Raw genomic sequence first — 20,445 nt, 5'->3', positions numbered from 1 at the left:
ACTTGACTTTGTACCCTAGCACCCAGCCAAATAAATGTACATTAGTTGCATTTCAAAGAAAGAATTAATGTAAAATCTGTAACATTTCAAATACATCACTTGAGCACAGGAAAGGATGACTTCTGATGTTCTGCTGGAATTGAAAGCAGCTCCTTTCCTGCCCTGAAGTCACATGTGAGTTTTCTGATACATCCTGCATCGAAGTCCTCCCCTAAGCCCCATTCCTAATCCTGCCTCTTCTGAGCCTTTCTCTGAACTGGGCTTAGTCTCCAGTTGGCTTGCTCTGGTTGGTGGTTCAGGATCACAGGCTGCAATTAGTGGGGTGGACACTTAACCATCCAGAAGGGGGAAAAGCACTCAAAAAAGAGAAAAATTAGAAACAAGAAATTTATCTCTTTCACCATATTCCAAACTAGCAGCCCTCAGAGTCCTTAACCACTGAAATATGCACCTAGAATTAAAAACAGGTCCTAGTGTTTAATGTGATTTTTTTTTGAGAGTAACTTTGAGCAAAATTCTATCACTAACAAATAGAAAGCAGCAAAGGAAAGCAGAAAATCTGAACTCTCTCTGTGATAAACATTTAAATTATTTCCAGAAATCTTTTCTAGGTAGCTTTTCCAAGGCTGACTAGTAGAAGATGCAAGCTACATATGTAATTTAAAATTTTCTTGTAGGCACATTCATAAAGATACAGCAAAAGATGAAATTAATTTTATTATTATATTTGATTTAACCCAATATATAGAAAATATTATTCAACATGCAACCAAAATAGAAAATTATTGAGATATTTTACATTCCTCTTTTCCAACCAAATCTTTGAAATCCACTGTTTTGACACTCACAGCACATTTCAGATCAGACCTGCCACACTCCAAGTGCTCAACAGCCGCAGACAACTACCAATGGCCGTCCTGGACACTGGAGGTCTAGGCTATAAATAAGTCCTTCTAAGACACAAGTCAACTTTAGGTTCATGACACTTGTAAAGTCTATTCTTAGGAACAGGTTTTTATTATAAAAATAATTACCAATGCAAAGCAATCAGGGAAAAATGCAAAGCTATAAAAAGTGATATGCATTGAAAATAGATGTCTAAAGAAATTATCTAGACACCAATCACAAGGTGGATGCTTCTGAAACCCTCAGACTCATCTCTCAAAGTAAAAAATATATTGCATAATCAATCCTGTGTCATGGAGCCAAACCTTCCAACAAATACTTTGGAGTTCATACAGTCCAGGGCATTCTTTTTATAGATGAAAAAGAGTCCCTGCCAATCCCTGTACCAAGCAACCGGCTTCTGTCTAGTGTGACAGACAGTCAAGTGTTGATGGGTTGACATGGACACACCGCTCTGTGCACCCATGCCCTGGGTCATACCCACCGAGCGGGCCCCCAGATGAAATCTTACATAACAACCAGGATGGGATAAAAGATGCTACGTGGCAATTTTAACATCCATGAAAAAATCCTCCAAAACATATGCCACAAAGCCTTCTCAGAACCATTCCCTGAGTAGCAAAGAAAGACTCTTGTCTGATATTTAAAAATTATGAACACTCAATGCAAAAAGGCGCTAGATTGGAAGAGCTGCAAAATAATATTATGTTCTTCAGAATAATCACCCTCAGGAACAAAAACACTCCAGCTCAGTGTTATAATTTCGATCTTCACTCCAGCAAAGAAAGGAAGTAATGAGCCAGCAAATATAACAGCCAAGCAAGAGATGCCACCGAAGCCAGCCTCTATTGAAAATCCTGAAATAAATGATGCATATTTTAAGTCACTAACTTAAAATTCCAAGCAGATGGGGAATTATTAAGACAAATGAATGATGGGTAAAAGTGCAACCGGAACAAAGCTATGATCAAAACCAAAATTTTTTAAATTGTTAATTAAATCATAAAATTCAGCCAAAGCAACTTGGGCTTATATAAGGGACTTAAGTTGTTTTTTTTTTTTTTTCCCATTACTTCTTTTTTTTTTAAATTTTATTTTATTTTTAAACTTTACATAACTGTATTAGTTTTGCCAAATATCAAAATGAATCCGCCACAGGTATACATGTGTTCCCCATCCTGAACCCTCCTCCCTCCTCCCTCCCCATTCCATCCCTCTGGGTCGTCCCAGTGCACCAGCCCCAAGCATCCAGTATCGTGCGTCGAACCTGGACTGGCAACTCATTTCATACATGATATTTTACATGTTTCAATGCCATTCTCCCAAATCTTCCCACCCTCTCCCTCTCCCACAGAGTCCATAAGACTGTTCTATACATCAGTGTCTCTTTTGCTGTCTTGTACACAGGGTTATTGTTACCATCTTTCTAAATTCCATATATATGCGTTAGTATACTGTATTGGTGTTTTTCTTTCTGGCTTACTTCACTCTGTATAATAGGCTCCAGTTTCATCCACCTTAAGTATTAAACCTGCTAATCACAGGAAAATAACTTTAGACCACCTTTTCAATTGATGTGCAACATAATGAATCCAGAGAGGCTAGGTGGGGTAGCAGTCCATCAGTTACTGAGAAAGATGGTGTGCTTAGAGGGTCTCATGTGAGAATACATTGGTCCTGTACCGGAAATTTCAAAAGGAAACCTTTATTGTTCTTAAATTAAATTCACCTATCGTTAAGCACTGTTCAAACGAGCAGTATGGGAGCCCACAGAGTTCAGCCTCGGATATAGCTCACTTTCAAGAAATGCAGTTTTGTTGCCAAAAATCATAGAAAAGGAAACCCATTCTTTCAAAGGACACTGACATTCTCTCAATCATGCCTTCCTCAGCAGCACTTAGAAAAGTCTTTCTAGAAGTAGACTTCTTTCTAGACCTTCCCATGCAGTCACCCAGCTCCTCTATCCCTTACCCCATGCTCCTTTGGCATACTTTGCTGTCCTCCTCGTCCCTAAGGTTTTAGTACTTCATAATTTTCCAGCAAGAGATAACATTTCCTCCTTAGAAAAGGGAGAAATGAAGCTAGCAAGATTCTAGTAAACCCACGATGCTCTTAGGGAGGGTGGGGGAGGGGAAGCTCTGCTCATTCATGACATCCGTCACAGTTACGAAACCCCCATGTTGTGCCCAGACTGGACAGACTGTTGTGTCCAGATGAGCCCTAACTAAAATGTTTGAAAATCCAGGACAGGTTACAAGTATAAGTCAGCTGAAGAAGAGTGGGTCCTTATAGCAAAACTACTCCCACACACCCCAATTTCTGCCTTACCCCGGGTCCCATGAACTGTCCATTCCCTCACCTAACACCAGCCTACACTTCTCCATTTATTACCAGCTCAATAATCCTTGTCATTCCTCATTCAAAATCCATTCTTTCCATTCATTGACATAAAACAGCAACATACACAGTCAGAAGCCCCAGCCCAACACTTCCACTGCCTGCAACTCAGTGCTGGAAATTCTTTTAAAGGAAGCAGAGCTTTTTACTTCGTGGATTTTTTTAAGAAAATTTTTTAAAAAAGGATTAAAACGTAAATACTCTTCCGAGTGATCTAAAGTAACACTCAAGTGAGTGGCCAAGCTGATGTTCTTCTTAGAAGAAACAAAGCTGAAGACCTGGAGAAGGAAAGAATATTGAGATAATTCTCTTACACTTTACGCTTTTCCTAGGGCTGAGTCCAGGAGGCACTCTTGATTTCTTTGTCATGTGATGGGGTAAAGACCTACTCAGGGTCACCCATGTAGCTATCTGTCTTCCAGAGTGGATTTTTAAATTTCCTGCCATGGATTCTAACTTTAAACTTTAACTCAGAACCTTACACTACTGTGTCCACATGTGTTTGGAGGGATGTTCTTGGATGTTATGAGAAAAATGTAATCCATGGTTCAATAAATTTAGAAACTTAATGGACAAATGTACAATTAAAGAGTGGAATAGAAAGTATATTTTTTCCCTAATACAACAGTTTTTAGAGTATGGTCTGTATAATTCAGTGAACCAATATTTTCTGAATAATCACTGTATTATGTTACAGAATCATTCGTGCTTAAAATATTCATTAAAGCACAAGACAGACTAATGGATTTTAACACAATAAAGTGCAAAAAGTGCTTTGATATGGTTCCGGATTGCACACTGCAACAAACCTTTAAGAAACTGCATCTGTCTAGTTTATGTACAGTATTAAAGAAAAATATCCATAATTTTCTAAAAAGGCTCAAAAATATTTCTCCATTTTCCTAGTACATATCCATGTGAAGCCAAATTTTCTTAATATGCTCAACCAAAACAACATATCACAAACAGAATGAGTGGAGAAGTAGCTGAGAATTAATAGTTGACCACTAATCCAGATATGAAAGAGACTTGCAAAAAAAAAAAACAAAAAACCAACCAAACAAAATTAAATGACACCAGTTTTATCACTAAAATTTTGGGGAAAATACAATTGTTTTTACAAAAAAATATTATTCAGGCTAACACATAAGGAACTTATTATCACTTTTTAAATTAATACCTTTATAATATCTCTGTTTTAATTCTAATATAGTAAGCATTAATAGATATAACCCACATTAATGCTCTTTGGGATACTGAATAATTTTTAAGAATGAAAAGCATCTTCAGATCAAAAAGTCTGAGATGCTGCCCTAATGTATTTTGATCATGGAGGCCCTTCCCTGTGGACCATCTTGGGTATATTCTATGAAGCATACAATGGGAAACACAGGCTCATGCTATGCTTATAAAACTATTCCCTATCATGTCTCTTCTCAGACCTTCTTCAGTAAGTTAATCTATATGCTGTTCAAAGATTTCTTCTCATCTCACACGGTGGTTTTGTCCTTATGACTCTGGCAGTAAATGCATATATTCTCCTCTGGCAAACACAGGTGGATACTGATCTCACTTATTTAGAAGAGGGCTAATAGCATTATTTATCTGAGTAAACATTACAAATAGTCTGGAGAAATAATGACACAGGTTAACTTGCTCCCACAGCAGATAATGCTCTGCGATGAGATAGGGTGCCAGGATGACCCAAGAACACAGCATCGTTCCAGCTAGAATCGGTGCCAGTTTGCTTCACCATTCAGTTTTCAACAAGAGAATCACTGATTGAGATGCCTATGCTACAAATTACTCTTTTATGAAACGAGCGGGATGATAGCAATTTATTACTCTGAGTACTGGCAATTTGTGTTTGTAAAAATTGTAAGCAAGCCAAAGATAACTTAAGGATGGATTCATATTTCTACCGTGGCTTTTTAGAACATAGAATGAGGTCAATTCTCTACTTTCAGCACGACTCGAAGCCCTAGTTCCAGAATTTAGTTATAAATCTCTTCTTCCTGTCAGGTAGCTGAATGACTGGCTGGAAGCCTGTTCTCAGATGGCTATAAAAGATTTTGGGAAAGAGTCAGAAGTATAAAGTACTGAACAGCTATTCCATGCAGAGACTGCCCCCAAGGAAACAGTCCTTATATAGAGCTGGCATGGAGAACAGGCTGTACAGTCCTCTAATTTTCATTCTGGAATTTGCCCAAATAAGAGCACCATTAAGGTCACTTATGCAGTTTTTTTTTTTTTAAATGTCTGGTTTATAAAAATGTTGCTCAAGGTTGACCAGGATTGCATCCTGAGAGCTGAAGACGCTCATCTTGGTCTTTTTGTTTTTGCTTAAGATTTGAAATGGAATTAGTGTAAAATCTGCTTCTGATAAAACTTTCTTTAATTAAAATGTTTATTGGCATTAATGCTTACTAGTTTCAGGTCCCATTCTAGTTCATGTAGTCCTCCCAGCAGCTCTCTGAGACAGAGACTATAATTACCCCATTTTACAGATAAAGAAACAGACTCAGTGTTGGCTAAGGCCACTGACTTCATAGATGGTAGACAGGACTGGAGTCTAGGAAGTCAGTCCCTCTGAGCTCTGAACCAGGCCGCGCTCCCACCTGAGATTCATGAACAATAACATAAACTGCTTTTTAATAAGAAGATATACAATTCTGTATGTAAAATAGTGGTTTTAAGATCCAGGTAAGCCATTATTTCAAAAAGCCTTCCTTATACTCCGGTGTGTTGAACTCCATTCTCTGAGTTCCTGACACACGTCCTGGCCACAGACTGAGTTGTGTTTAACTGCCTGGCGAAAACCTTGAATTTTCAAATGAGGTTTATGCACCCTGGAGGGTACGGAAAAAAAAAAACAAAAAAAAAAAACAGTGTGGTGTAGGGACAAAACATTAGCATTTCTCTTTATAGTTACTGACTTTTGTTTTTAATTGGAGGATAATTGCTTTACAATGTAGTGTTAGTTTCCACTGTACAACAACATGAATCAGCCGTGAATCCGCAGTAAGCATATATACAGCACCTCCCTCCTCACCTCCCTCCCACCCTGCTGGTTCCACCCCTCTAGGTCATCATGGAGTACCAAGCTGAGTTCCCAGTGCTGTACAGAAGCTTCCCACTAGCTATCTATTTTATACAAGGTAGTGTATGCATGTTAATGCTATGTTTACCCCAAGGATTGGCATTAGCATCCTCAGAGTCTGCCTTGGTGCGTGTGGAAACAGCCACATAGGCCCCCCACACAGGCACACAAGGCACTCAAGATGAGCGTGGGCAGTCCTCACCAGCAGGGTTAACACCCTCCCCTGCTTGTCAGCTTCCTGAAGCTGTACCAAATCTCAGTTTACATAGGCACAATTGAGAAAGAGGCTGTCAGGATTATATTTTCAACCATACCTAAACTAACTCTCACAAGACAGCCAAGTGGCTTCAAAGGAGCCCTGCAGAGAACTGCAAACAAATGCTAACAACAATACAAGCACAAATAAATAAGAAAATAGTAGAGCTGGTGATATTTTTATCCTTTCTTTTATAATATTTTTCTCAGCCATATCATGAGATATAACAACAACAAGCCAGTGAGGATAGACTTGAAGGTGGCCAAAAGAAACAAAACAAAACAAAAAACAACTGAAAGTATCAAAACTTAGATTCATAGCCACTACTCTTTATGAATGGTCTCTGCCTAAGTGAACATGATACTTTGGGAAACTGGCTAATAAGACTCTTAGACAGCTTACAAATAAATATCTTTTTGTTAACAGCGTCAAAAACATAAAACTCGCTGATCTAGAACTTTGCTACTCAAAGTGCAACCCGCAAAGGGGCAGTGCCCACATCATCTGACAACTTGTTAGAAATGTAATCTCAGGGTCCATCCCAGACCTATTGGATCATATTTTGCATTCCCCAGGTCACTCATGGGCACATTTCCACTTGAGAAGCACTGCTCAGGACACACATCTTAAATGATCTGAATCCTAGTGGTTCAGCTCTTCTGTATACGTTTCGAAAGATTTCTCTGTTGAATTTTTGAACTCATAAACTTCTCATTTTAATAAAATATCTATTATCAAATGATCTTAAAGATTATAAAGAAACCATCCCCATAAACCAAAATCCAGTGAAATAATCTTGTATAACAGCAGCATTAGCTCCTTATTAATTCAGTACACGTAAATGCTCTAACCCCATACAACAAAGACCTTCCAGCCACACCCATCTTTTTAATCCCCACCTCCACTTACTTTTGTTTGATCATCGGCTTTGAACACATAGCAGATACTCTGCTGACTGGCTGCATCATTTTTAATCAGACAAGCAAAATAACTTGGGTCGTGACTATTGTGAATCAGTTTGTGAACTCGTTGAGGCTTACACTCGAAGATGCTGGAACAGATCAATGGATCCCATTGTTGACTTTTTCCTGGCTCAGGCTCACATCTCAATCCAGAGGGCGAAACACAAAGGCGGACTGGCTTGGTGCCAGGCTCCTTTTTGGAAGACTGCCCGCTGAGCCTTCGCACCTCTGCCACCACCCACGGCAGCATGGGCATGGTAGTCAGAGAATGCACAGGCAAGGAGCCCACCAGCTGGAGGCCGAAGTTCACCGAGACCTCGTTAGGGAATGGGTGTTTCCTTGCTGTGAAGGTTATTGGTTCCATGTTGGGAAAGGTCTGGAAACTCAGCAAAACGTTGCCACTGTTTTTCTATTTTAGACCAAGCAATCTATTTCACATGCTTCTGAATCCTGTGGGAGAAAAACAGAGGCATTAGAATTTAATGAAGTCATGGCAATAGCTACTTTCAAAGAGATTATTTCAGCACTTGAGAGTCTGAAACCCAAATAGGTGAAGAAATGGATATTAGCTCAAATAAGCTGCTCTGCCTAGAAAGAGCTTTCTTTAAATTGTATTACATATAAAACCTAAAAATGTTGTTACTGTCACACTCACTACGGGCTACAAAGCTCCCAACGGGAGACTCCTGTTAAACACAAGCCTCAAAGAGCCAACAGAGGCCAGCTCCATAGAAAGTAATATAGTGCTGCTTGGACGGCTTTAAACCCTACTGTACTATTTAACGTACATCACAAGACATTTTTTTAAGATGACTGAATTCAGTACTGGTGGCTCCCCTGAAATAAGTAATCTTGCAAGAAAAAAGTCAGCTATCTATCATGACAGTCTATTGAACTGGACCAGTTTTCAACAACTGACCTTATCACTTACGATACCCCTGAATTTTTAAAGGCTCTCCCCGATGTAGCCCAGAGGTTCTGAATCACGAATTCAAATTCCATTAACACATACTTGGTGACTATTACGTTCTAAACACCATCACAGATATTTTGTTTCATTCATGTACTATACACACCCCGTGTCTCTTCTCATCAATAGAGGGTGTTTTTTGTACTAGACTCAAACTCACTCAAGGGGTAATTTTCCCTTCTCTATGGGTGACTTTCAACAACCACATTTGATGTATCGTAGCTTACTCCTTGGAAGAAAAGTTATGACCAAACTAGATAGTATATTGAAAAGCAGAGACATTACTTTGCCAACAAAGGTTCGTCTAGTCAAGGCTATGGTTTTCCCAGTGGTCATGTATGGATGCGAGAGTTGGACTGTGAAGAAAGTTGAGCACCGGAGAATTGATGCTTTTGAACTGTGGTGTTGGAGAAGACTCTTAAGAGTCCCTTGGACTGCAAGGAGATCCAACCAGTCCATTCTAAAAGAGATCAGCCCTGGGTGTTCTTTGGAAGGAATGATGCTAAAGCTGAAACTCCAGTACTTTGGCCACCTCATGCGAAGAGTTGACTCATTGGAAAAGACTCTGATGCTGGGAGGGATTGGGGGCAGGAGGAGAAGGGGACGACAGAGAATGAGATGGCTGGATGGCATCACCAACTCGATGGACGTGAGTTTGAGTGAACTCCAGGAGATGGTGATGGACAAGGAGGCCTGGCGTGCTGCGATTCATGGGGTTGCAAAAAGTCAGACACGACTGAGTGACTGAACTGAACTGAACTGAACTGAGTGCCCTTATAAGAGACCTAGAGAGCTCTCTTTCCACTTCTACCACTCGAGGACACAGGGAAAAGAGAGAAGTCTATGAACTAGGAAGCCAGCCATCACAAGATTCTGAATCTGCCAGCACCTTGATCTTGGGCTTCCCATCCTCCAGAACTGTAAGAAATCAGTTCCCATTGTTTATAGACTACCCAGTCTGTGATATTTGGTGACAGCAGCTTGAATGAACTAAGACAGTCATTCAAATCCCTTCTTTACTCTATTACTACTTCTTAACTGACTTTACATCTAAATAAATCTTACTTTTTTTCTCAACTGGAGAAAAGGTGCCCCCCACACTCAATCCAGCCTTCTTGTATTTCTTAGAGTAACTCAACCAACACATAAAATTGATCATATCACTCTTCTGCTAAATCCTTAATCACAGCCCCCATAAAATCTACTCTTTGACATGACATATAGGATCTCTTCAGAATCTGGACCTTTCCATATCTCCAACCGCATATACTCCTCTAAAATGCAGCTTTGGGAGCTTTCCAGGTGGTGCAGTGGTAAAGAATCCAGCTGCCAATGCAAGAGACGCAAGAGATGCAGGTTCAATCCCTGGGTTGGGAAGATCCCCTGGAGTAGAAACTGGCAACTAGTTCCAGTATTCTTGCTTGGAAAGTTCCACGGACAGAAGCCTGGTGGGCTACAGTCCATGGGGTTGCAAAGAGTCAAACATAACTGAGAGACTGAGCACGCATGCATATGCACATGCAGTTTTCGGCCCTGAAGATAAGAAACTGGACACGGTTCCCCACATGAGATGGGACTTCTCGTACCTCTGTGCCACAGTGCATACTGTTCTCTCTGTCAGGAACATAATACCTGTCACGAACTGTAGAGAGCCTGAGAGTTTACCCTGCTTGCAAACTTACAAGTCAGGCTGCCACAAGTTAGCCTCCTGATAGAGGACATGCGACTCCCAGGTCAGACAAAGGACAATTTATTACTCAGAGCAATAGCAGTAGCCACAGAGGCAGCATTGTGGCTGGCTCCCTGACTTTCAGTTCCCACAGGCCAGGTGACATCTGTATCCACAGTGGGTTACAGGAGAGGCACTTGAGATTTGGAAGCCTGAATATTTTATAATAAGGAGTAAGCATGTCTGTCCTTAAATTCTAGAGTGCCTTCCAGAGAGGGACACTATTTCTATCTTCTTTGGCTGTTTGCTATTGAAAAAAATTGAAAAGGTGGTCCAGAACAAAGCAGTTGGTCCCTCTGCTCACAAAATAGCATCATGGACAACCCAAGGAGACTCTCCCAATGAAATGAAAAAATAGGATCATTGACAACCCAAGGAGACTCTTCCAATGACCCCACTCTTGTCCTCTAACCTAATCCCAACTCACAGACAAGTCCTAATTCAAGCAACTGTCTCTGCTTTCATCCATGGTGATTCAGGGCAGCCACCACCATGACCTGCTGCACTTTGTACCTAAACATCATATTTACTTTAAACGTTTGAATAGGTGTCCCTAAACAAGTCTATAAGCGTCTTAAGCTCATAAGGTTTGGGGTTTCTGAAATTGGTATTCAAATTCTAAACCATTTCCAAACTACAACTGAAGCCTATTCTTTTTACTCATGTTTACTATGTGACATATATGCATATATCCAAAGAATGAATTTTTATAATTAATTTGAACATGGCTAAAAGCTAATTTTTTAATTTTAGATGTTCCAGAGTTTAGAAATAAGCCCATATTTTATTTAGAGCGCTAATATATTTCATAAAAGTGTATTCCCTATCTCTTTTCTTTTAAAGTAAAGCTTCTCTTGATGATGAAAACAGACTTAAAGCTCATATAACCCCATTAATAAAGGTCTTTCCTTTTTTTCTTTCTCTCACCTACAGGTGAAAGTGGCATTAAATATCTGGCTCAGCTTCCACTCCTGTAACTGAATCTGCTTCAAGTTCTAACCGTTGACAGCTGCTAATCCTAAGACATGTTTAAAGAAGTGACTAGAATTATTACAAAGGATAGACCCAAGATCTATCAATGAGAGTAGATGAGGCAGCTATTAATGTGGTGGCAACCAGTGTAGCAGAATTACTTTCAGTTTTCTTGTAAGGGAATACAAGCATGCTGCTGCTGCTAAGTCGATTCAGTCGTGTCCTACCCTGTGCGACCCCATAGACGGCCGCCCACCAGGCTCCGCCATTCCTGGGATTCTCCAGGCAAGAACACTGGAGTGGGTTGCCATTCCCTTCTCCAATGCATGAAAGTGAAAAGTGAAAGTGAAGTCTCTCAGTTGTGTCCGACTCTTAGTGACCCCACGGACTGCAGCCCACCAGGCTCCTCCGTCCATGGGATTTTCCAGGCAAGAGTACTGGAGTGGGGTGCCATTGCCTTCTCTGGAATACAAGCATAAAGCAAAACAATTACACAATTTAGTCGTTTCAATTATTTGGTAAATAATTAGTCATCAAATTGGTCCTGCAATTTCACTGTCAAAACTATTTGGATGCCTCAGATTTTCACTTTTCAACCAGGTAGGGCACATCTTAGTTTCTCTGTAAAAAAACAGACTGGACCTTAACACCTTAACACTGTCAATAAACTATCAAATCGTAAGTTCTACTTCAGATAGAGTCCTAATTATTTATAAGTAATTTAGATTCTGCTGACATAAGATTCATGGTAACTTAGATTCGGTGAATAACTAATGTTCAATGAAAAGTTACATAAAACAGAAGAACCATTCAAACAATCCTAACAAACCATCAGATTATTTTTAAGCCATCTCAGTCCACATCATATGCATGTAACCTGTGACCATCCTTGCGGCCCCAGGGAGAACCATCTATTCCAGGAAGTCTCCTGTGCTTCATGTCTCAGAAATACTCTGGTCTATTATTCTGGTGAGCGTCTAATACTCATGTTCTCGACAGCAGAATCATCTGTGCAGAAGTCGTACCCTTCCCAGAGATCTTCTGTGTTCTACAACAACTCCTGCCCACCACAACCCATAACCACGGTGGGACCCAAAACACAAAGACACTCTTTTATCAGAATAGTCCCAATAACCTTGTTTTTGAGTCCTGCCATGATAAATATCCCTGGAAGCATGTATATAAAATCACAAAATTTTAAAGCTAGAAAGGTCCTTTAAAGCCACTCAAATTTCTTTCTTACATGCAGGAAATGAGGAAACTGAAGAAGCTAAATGGTTTGTCCAAGTTTGGTGACAGAATTAGGACAATACAAGTCCCTGACTCCCTTCCAAGCGAGGCAAAGAACCTGTTTTCTTACAGAAACACTTTCAAGTGTGAAGTTGAGAAAACAAATTACTTTTCCAAATCTCAAGTTTACTCTTACAAAAAGATGGAACAAGACCATCCCCAAGTTTTCTTCTGTCTCTAAAATCTGGTGAATCTCATTTTCATAATGTAAAATACCAAATGTCCCCGAGACTGTGTGGGGATAGAAAGCTGCTCCGATCTTCCCTTAAGGAACATGAATGTGGGAGAGGTGCATGAAGACAGCCTGGGGTTTATTGATCAAGAAGCGAGAAAGGGGGTGGTGGGAGTTAGCTGGCTGCCATTGGGAGCACCCTCTCTTCCCAGCACCCATCCACTCCCTCGATCCCAGTTAACCACAGGGAGTAGGATGGGGACTTTCCTGTAACCAGCCATACACTGCAGCCCCTACCTTCTCAGATGCTGGTGGGAGGGGAGGAGAGTGAGATAGATGGATGAAGGGAGGGCTATTGGAAGCTTCTAGCTCCAGGCCAGGTTAGGAACCAGTCGATCCTGATTAGCTGTCAGGGACCTGCCGGAGAGACAGGAAACCCCCAAGGACACTCATTTCCCCTTGAGAATCAACGACCTTTTTTTTTTTTTTTTTTCTGTTCTTTACTCTAGATGGAGTAGCTTGCAGCTGAACAGGATTATTCTGCCACTTGAATACTCAAATCGCATGCAGTGAGATCACTGGCTTGGCTCAGCTATTTGTCCATTTCTTGCACAGAATCCCATCCAATCAGAGAAGTGTGCTCCTCACTCAGGAATTGCTCATAGGTCCCCAAAGTCTTTGAAGCAGTCAGCTATTTCACCAGCACGGCTATTTCACTGAATGGCTCCTGGAGCTAGTGGTTCTAACCTGTACTTCATCGAGGATGCTCCAGTACCTGGCTTTGCCTCTCTAACTTGACACATAAAGTAATGCTGTTTTGAATGACTTCCTTCCTATATAAATCAGAGATAATTCAAGCCTAGTCCTTTAGAATGTCACTGTCACTTCCTGTATTCTCTTCCATGGTATTGCCCAGGATAAAAGGGTGGGGTGGGATCATCCTAGTTGGCCTCTAGGTGTTATGTCTAACCTTCCCTCCTGCATGGCTGCTGTAAGTTATTCTCCTAAAAGTAACAGAGTTAACTGTTAACACATAATTACACCTACCTGTGAGTCTGTTAACAGGTTTTGCACTCTCGATAGCCCTGACCAATAAAGACTGTTATTACCATATCTGAATAAGAATTATTATGGACTATAATTATCATTATCAGCTCCAGTTTAATGATGAGAGACGTTAAGGAAGTTGCTGGCACAGAGAAGTGAGGTCACTTGCCCCAGATCATACTAGCAGCAAGTGGCAGAAGCAGGATTCAGACCCAGGTCTTTCCCCTCCAGATACAGTATTACCTATTAACTAGTATTGGATATTACACATATGCTCTTCTGTGCTCTTACAGCTCTCACAAGAGTCTTTTCATCATCCCCATTTTATATAAGTGTCCTCTAGCTAGTAAATAAGGAAGACAGGATTTGAATGCAGACCTCCCATGTGCCCGAATTTCTGTTCTTTGCAATCTGACAGTATCTCCAGATGCAAATAACATAAACTATCATTCTAGTAGACGAGCAAGGTTATTTTTCTACCTAAATTTGACAATAGTAACCTAAATCTGAGGACTTCCCGGGTGGCTCAGTGGTAAAGAGTCTGCCTGTCAATGCAGGAGCCACAGGAGACTCGGGTTCAGTCTCTGGGTTGGGAAGAGCCCCTGGAGAAGGAAAGGGCAATCCACTCCAGTATTCTTGCTGGGAGAATCCCATGGACAGAGGAACCTGGAGGGCTACAGTCCATGCAATTGCAAAGAGTCGGACATGACTGAATGACCGAGCATGCATGCATGTAACCTAAATCTAGTGTCAAGATGATATGCTCAAACTGTAAAGCAAGTCAATTATAGAAATAAGCAATATACATTGTGTGCTCACTACCAAGCATTTTTCTAAGCACTTTACACGTATAAATTCACTAAGTTTGACAACTAACCCATAAGGTCCCCTCTCTGGAAGTTTAGATTCACTGATTATGTGTGTGTGTGTGTGTGTGTGTATATATATAATGTGTTGTTAAGTGGGTACATCTTCTTTTTAAGAGCAAAAAATAGCTGCTTCTTGTCTCAAAGGAAAAAGGCACACTCAAAATTAAATGCATCTTTGCTGGTACTAAAACATATTTCCTACATTCTGCACAGCTTCACTGAAACCTAAGTGTCAAGAACATTTCACAGGGCCCCAGTATGACCAATCATTCTCTAAACATCTGAAACCTGAAGGGACACACCGATCTTAAACCTAAGAATCCACTGAATGGAAATCTTGGCCTGAAAATGTCAAAAACCCTGAGAATGGAAAACTTCATATATTTTGTGAAGACTCTGGTTTAAAAATATTTTTATTTGAATGTGGAAAGCAAGCAATGAAAATAAAAGTCAGCAAAGGTGTTCATAATCTGTACTGAAAACCTAAATCCTTTGCCATCACCAGAGGGATACAAACCTAACACTCCTTGGTTTCTGAGTGGACTCACAGCCATTTTAATGAACAGATTTTACTTCTCCAAGTTTTCATGACCGAGGAAAGAAAGAGGGCCTGGAAGATAAATCAACTGTGGGGATGAATGAGGCTATTAAATTTGAGAAGAGCAGGAGAGCAGACAAGAAAAAGGTCAAAGGAAACTATGCCAGCGTACCCACACATGAGCACACCTACGTAAGCCCCCAAGGGGGCTGATACACATGCTAGATCACCCGGAGAATCTGAAGAGTGGAGACTAGGGACCCTCAGACAAACGCTGTGAAGACAGTAAAAGGGCCTGAAGAGTTGTCATTTGGTGAGATAAAATTAAAAGCCTATTCAAAGATGGAATCTGCAAGCAGCATCCCCACTCTGGGTGCCATTGTGAATGAAGATGCTGGGGAACAGGTACATGTCATACTGCCTGCCAGCGGTACATCCTAGAAGCTCCCACAAGATCTGGGACTGAAAGGAGCCACCCACCAACACCTGGCTGTGCACAGGGGTACATCTCGTTGCTACTGTAGCCCTTCTGGTGAAGGTCACCTTCTAGGGTGTCTTCAGGTGACACTTAATGTGTCCCGGGAAGTAGGACACAGAGATTGTCAATGGCTGGATGATAAGGGAAGTGGGGCAAGCCGAATAATGTCTTCAGAGTTGCCCTTTTCTTCCTCAAACATCTGGTACAGTCCCAACGTCATATGGGACAAGAGGTCAACACTGACATGGCTGCACCAAACCAGAAATATGACCATAGACAGAGGAGAAATCTCCAGAGCTCTCAGTGGGAAAGATAAAGGCAGACTAAGCAGAGAGTTCCATTTGCAAAACTTTATTTTGATGCTAATATGCTAGTAATTTATAACTACACCAGTGAATTTTTCCCCCTGTTTTACTGGTCTGCCAGTGGCTGGACAAGTCCACAGAAAGGCATTTATTTTAATGATTGTTTGATGATTTCAGGCACTGCTTTGAGCCACACTTAGTCCCTTTTATATTTCTTCGCACTCAGTTGATACTGTGGTCTCAGGATACTGCACTGTCTTCACTTCAGGAAATCTCCCCTAAACATTTCACATAGTGCCCTTTAATTCACAGCTGCACTCACTATCCACTAGCTCAGGTTTTATCAACAGGATACGATAGAGAAATTTGGAGAGCAAGCACTTTTTATGGCCTTATTTCCCTATAACTTGTTAGAAAAAAAAAAAAAGAAGAAGCAGGCAGATTCGAGACTGCCACAGCTTTCCACTTGAAACAACTATAAAATATCTGTTTACAAAAGCAGTCAATCCTATTTTATGCAAACTTTTTCATTCAATGTCCTTATTTCTTAAGACAGTCTTCAAGGTTCCCAGGAAAGAGCTGTTCAGTTCAGTTCAGTTGCTCAGTCATGTCCAACTCTTTGTGACCCCATGAACTGCAGCATGCCAGGCTTCTAAACTGTCCATCATCAACTCCCAGAGCTTGCGCAGAGCTAAGCAGGAGACATACCTCCTCCCAAGCAAGAGAAGCCACATCAACTCTACAAAATCGTGTGGAACCCAGCTGCTTCCGGGATCCCTAACCAAGATGGTAATAGAACATCATGTGTTCAGAAACATAAAGAGTTGTCATGCAAGGTGGATTCCCAGCCCCTTAAAACAACTCTCCTGTTCACGCCTGAGGCCAACCCTTCCCACCCACAGCAGGTTCCCAAAGCACAAGGAAATCCAGAGGTGGCCATGCTTCTACTTCTACCAATCTCATCTCCAGTCTTTGGAGGAGAAGGAACTGCAGTTGTCCCAAAGAAGGGATTTTTTTTTTTTTAAATCAAAGACTCTGCAGTTCAGTTTAAGCACAGAGCAAAAGGTTTAGACGTTTGGACTTCTAGAGATAGCTGAGTTTCCTAGATGTGACCTATTTAAGCCAGGTCACTTTTATTAACTTTGCTGTAAAGCAGAAACTAACACAACATTATAAAGCAAGTATACGCCAATAAAAAATAATTTTAATAGGTAATTTTAAAATGCTCTTTCAAAGCCTGATTATATAGTATCAGTAAGTAAATCACCCAATTATCTAAAAGGAAGAATGAGTGATCTACGAAGTGAATGAATACCCATTAATTCATGCAGGGCACTCAGAATCAAACTGTTTGGTGGGAGGAACAATCATCACTTTCGATTTCTTTTCCTTTTAAAGTAACTTCCAGAGAATAATCTATTTTAAATGAAATAGCCACAAGTAAAGCCGCCTCTTGGTGGACTTCAAAGAAAATGACATCTCTTTTAAACACACACACACCTTAAACCCACAACAACAACTCGTGGCGAAGTTAGAGGGGTCTCATAATAACAGACAGATCAGGAAGCTGCTAGAAACAATTAAGCAGGGTTTCAAAATGACTGGCACAGGATGTGCCCATAGAAAGAAATGTTGCGCGCGCCGGTGGAGCTGCCAAGTTGCTACTGCGAAGTACCCTGAACTTTTAAAGGGTGGCCTGGGGTTACTCTGACCGCCCTCCCCCTGTTTGGTCGCCTTACAAACACACTAACCCTAGAAATATTTGGCGGGAGGGGCGAGGACGGAGATGCGAAGACCGCGAGCAGGAGTGGAGGGAGGGGCAAAGGGAGAGTGCCTGCGGGAGCTCCCGGGTCGCTCTGAACTTGAAGGTTTCGCTTTCGTCCAACTAGGGGACAACGAGGTGGCAATCAACTTCCTCTCCCGAGACACCCCCTGCGCGACAAGGACAGCAGGAACGCCCCCTGGAGTGCCCGATCCCAGCTTTTCCGCCGGCCCGGGAGCGCAGGGGCCTGCAGGAGGTAGGGGACGGCCGGGATGCCCCGGGAGGAGGCGGCGGGGTGTCGTGGGCGAGGCCCCAGGAAGCGCCTACCTGTGCCGCGGCGCGCTCAGAGCCCGGAACCCGGCCGGGGCGCGCAGGTGTTCGGGGGTAGCCCGGGGACGGCCTGGGCAGGCGGGGTGCGCATCGTGGCTGGCAGGCTGCTCTCTTCCAGCCGCGGGGACTGGCAGGGCTCCCGCCTCTTCTCTAGTCGGCGGGTCCCGCGGCGGCGGCGGCAGCAACAGGCACCGAGGCGCAAGAACGCCGGCGGCGGCAGCGGCGGAGGAGGAGGAGGTGTCTGCGCGCGGCTCGCGTTTCCTCCTCCCCGGCAGGGCGAGCGCGGGGGAGGCGAGGGGAGGGCTGAACCCGGGATCTCCCAACTCGGTCCCCAGGGACCTAAGAGGGGGACGCGATGCCCCCTCCCTCCCCACAGCGCCGTGTGACTCTGCTCGAGCGGCATGGCCGAGACGGGCGAGTCACTCGCCGGCAACAGCTGCTGCAGTGCGGTCCACCGCCGTCTCCCTCCCCTCCCTGTCTCTCCCTTCCCGGGCGGTCCATCCTCAACCTGCTCCCGGGCAGCCAGCCTCAGCCCCGAGAGGTGTCGGGGCGCCGCCCCACCAGCCCCAGAGCAGGGTTTTGGCCAGACGAATACCCTGGGCTCCGGGGACGCGGAACCCCGCGCCTGATTAAAGCCCTCGAGGAGGGATGTGCGGTCCAACCCTGAGCTTAGCAGCCTATTTATAGCAGGTGGCACTGCCAGCCGCTCTCCGGGCCTGCGGGGCTCTCAGCAGGTGGCACTGCCAGCCCGCTCTTCACTGCCCTGCGGTAGCCCCGCCTCCTCTCTCCGAAATGGACAGGGTGAAAACTGCACAGAACACAGGAAGGTGGCCAAGCCTCCTGGAGGCTCTTCCCGACATTACCCCTTCTTCCCGTCCTAGTCAGGGAGTGAATTGAGGCACGGGCATCCTCTGGGGCTGAATCAAGGAATCAGGGAACAGCTTAAGTGTCTTTTCCTATTAAACACCCGTAAACCCATTTCCGAACAACTGCGGAATGACGCAGGGGCTAGACTGCCTTTTCCCCTTCCTGATGGTCCAGAGGCGCGCGCGCGCACTCACACACACCCCCTATCTCTCTCTCCCTCCCTCCCCCCGCGCCCCCCCACACCTCCGTGTGCCTACCCTCTCTCTCACACACCCTTTATCTGTCTCGCGCGCTCTCTCTCACACACACACACCCCTCCGTGAGCCCACCCTCGAGTCAGATTTGGGGAAGTTAGTTCTCAGCTGCCTTGTAGAGTGTAAGGAGAGATACCAGGGAGATGTAAGACGTCTTGAGAAAGCAGGCTCCTAGGGTTAGGAGATGGCAGGGTTCAGGAAACAGGCAAACCTAAATCCCTGTCTTACCAGGTAAATTTCACGCCCCACGGCTGGGACAGCGATCTGAGGGAAGTGGGGAACTGAGCAGAGAGAGAAGGGTAGGAACAAGAGGAGGATGGTCGTGGGGCAGATGAGAGGGGGCTGGGCGGCAACGGAAGGGGGAGACATCTTTCAGGATTTTTTGCTTAGTGTAACTGCAAGCTGACTTTAGGGAAGTGGCTGAATTTGAACTGCAGGGTTGGATGTGAACCCACATTCCAGCTCCACCAACTCAGTTTGGCTTAGGCAAGCTGCTGGACCTCTGGTCTCCATTCTTTTTACCTGTTAAATGGGACCAATATACACTTTATAAGAGCACTGTGAGGATATAATGGGAAAGGGTATGTAAAGTGCTTAGCACAGTGACACATGCGTGGACCTCAAGTAGTGGCAGCAGCTATTGTTACCCTGGCTCAGGATGCAAATACAGGTTCAAGGTTCTCCCCTCCCTCCTTGCTGCCTTCTCCCTCCAGGAACAGTGAGTTGCTAGGAGCTGAGGAGGCATTTGGAGGAGTCTTTTTGATCAGGACTACCTTATGGTCCCTGATCCCATTCCTCTGGATCCTCACATACAAGGGAGTTATATTTGGGTAAGATACAAATTTTTATCCACAGCTTGATTTAAAACTCATCATACTGGTAACTCTTATTCATTGAGGGGGCTAGTCTATTGGGGGCATTATGGAAGCCACTTTATATGTATTGTCTCTAATCCTTGCAAAAACTCCTCAGGGCAGAGATGATTAAATCCAGAGGTTAATGCCTCTTGGGGCCACAGAGCTAGTAAGTTCTGGGATCTAGAGCTAAAGCCCCATGTAACACACTTTCCCTCTGGCCACTGTGTAGCTCTCTTATAGCACTCAGCTCGCTCTTTATTATAATGCAAATTGTTTATGTACTTAGACTCAAATCTTTTTTTTTTAAAAGATAAGGAATATATACAGATGTATACAATGATTAGAATGTGTATTGGGTTATGAAAATTGTTCTTCATTAGATTA

The 20,445-nt window shown here is 43.1% G+C and overlaps 1 protein-coding gene across 7 annotated transcripts in view; it reads right to left on the bottom strand.

The window, feature by feature from the left end:
• TBC1D1 (TBC1 domain family member 1) overlaps positions 1 to 18,701 on the bottom strand; it is a 224,923-nt gene extending 206,222 nt beyond the window's left edge. For 2 of the 7 annotated variants that reach the window (XM_055588255.1, XM_055588257.1), the window contains exons 1-2: positions 18,081 to 18,642; positions 7,569 to 8,071 (exon numbers count right to left, since the gene is read on the bottom strand). In XM_055588255.1, the coding sequence (XP_055444230.1) occupies positions 7,569 to 7,985 (417 nt within the window). In that variant the 5' untranslated portion in view covers positions 7,986 to 8,071; positions 18,081 to 18,642. Of the gene's footprint in view, positions 1 to 7,568; positions 8,072 to 18,080 lie in introns of all 7 variants that reach the window. The other 5 variants (XM_055588261.1, XM_055588260.1, XM_055588252.1 and 2 more) reach the window with 5 other exon arrangements.
• Between the last annotated feature and the right edge of the window lie 1,744 nt (positions 18,702 to 20,445).

Source organism: Bubalus kerabau, chromosome 7 (genome assembly GCF_029407905.1).
Source record: "Bubalus kerabau isolate K-KA32 ecotype Philippines breed swamp buffalo chromosome 7, PCC_UOA_SB_1v2, whole genome shotgun sequence".
Taxonomy (NCBI): Eukaryota; Metazoa; Chordata; class Mammalia; order Artiodactyla; family Bovidae; genus Bubalus; species Bubalus kerabau.
This window is presented reverse-complemented; position numbering and strand designations above follow the sequence as displayed.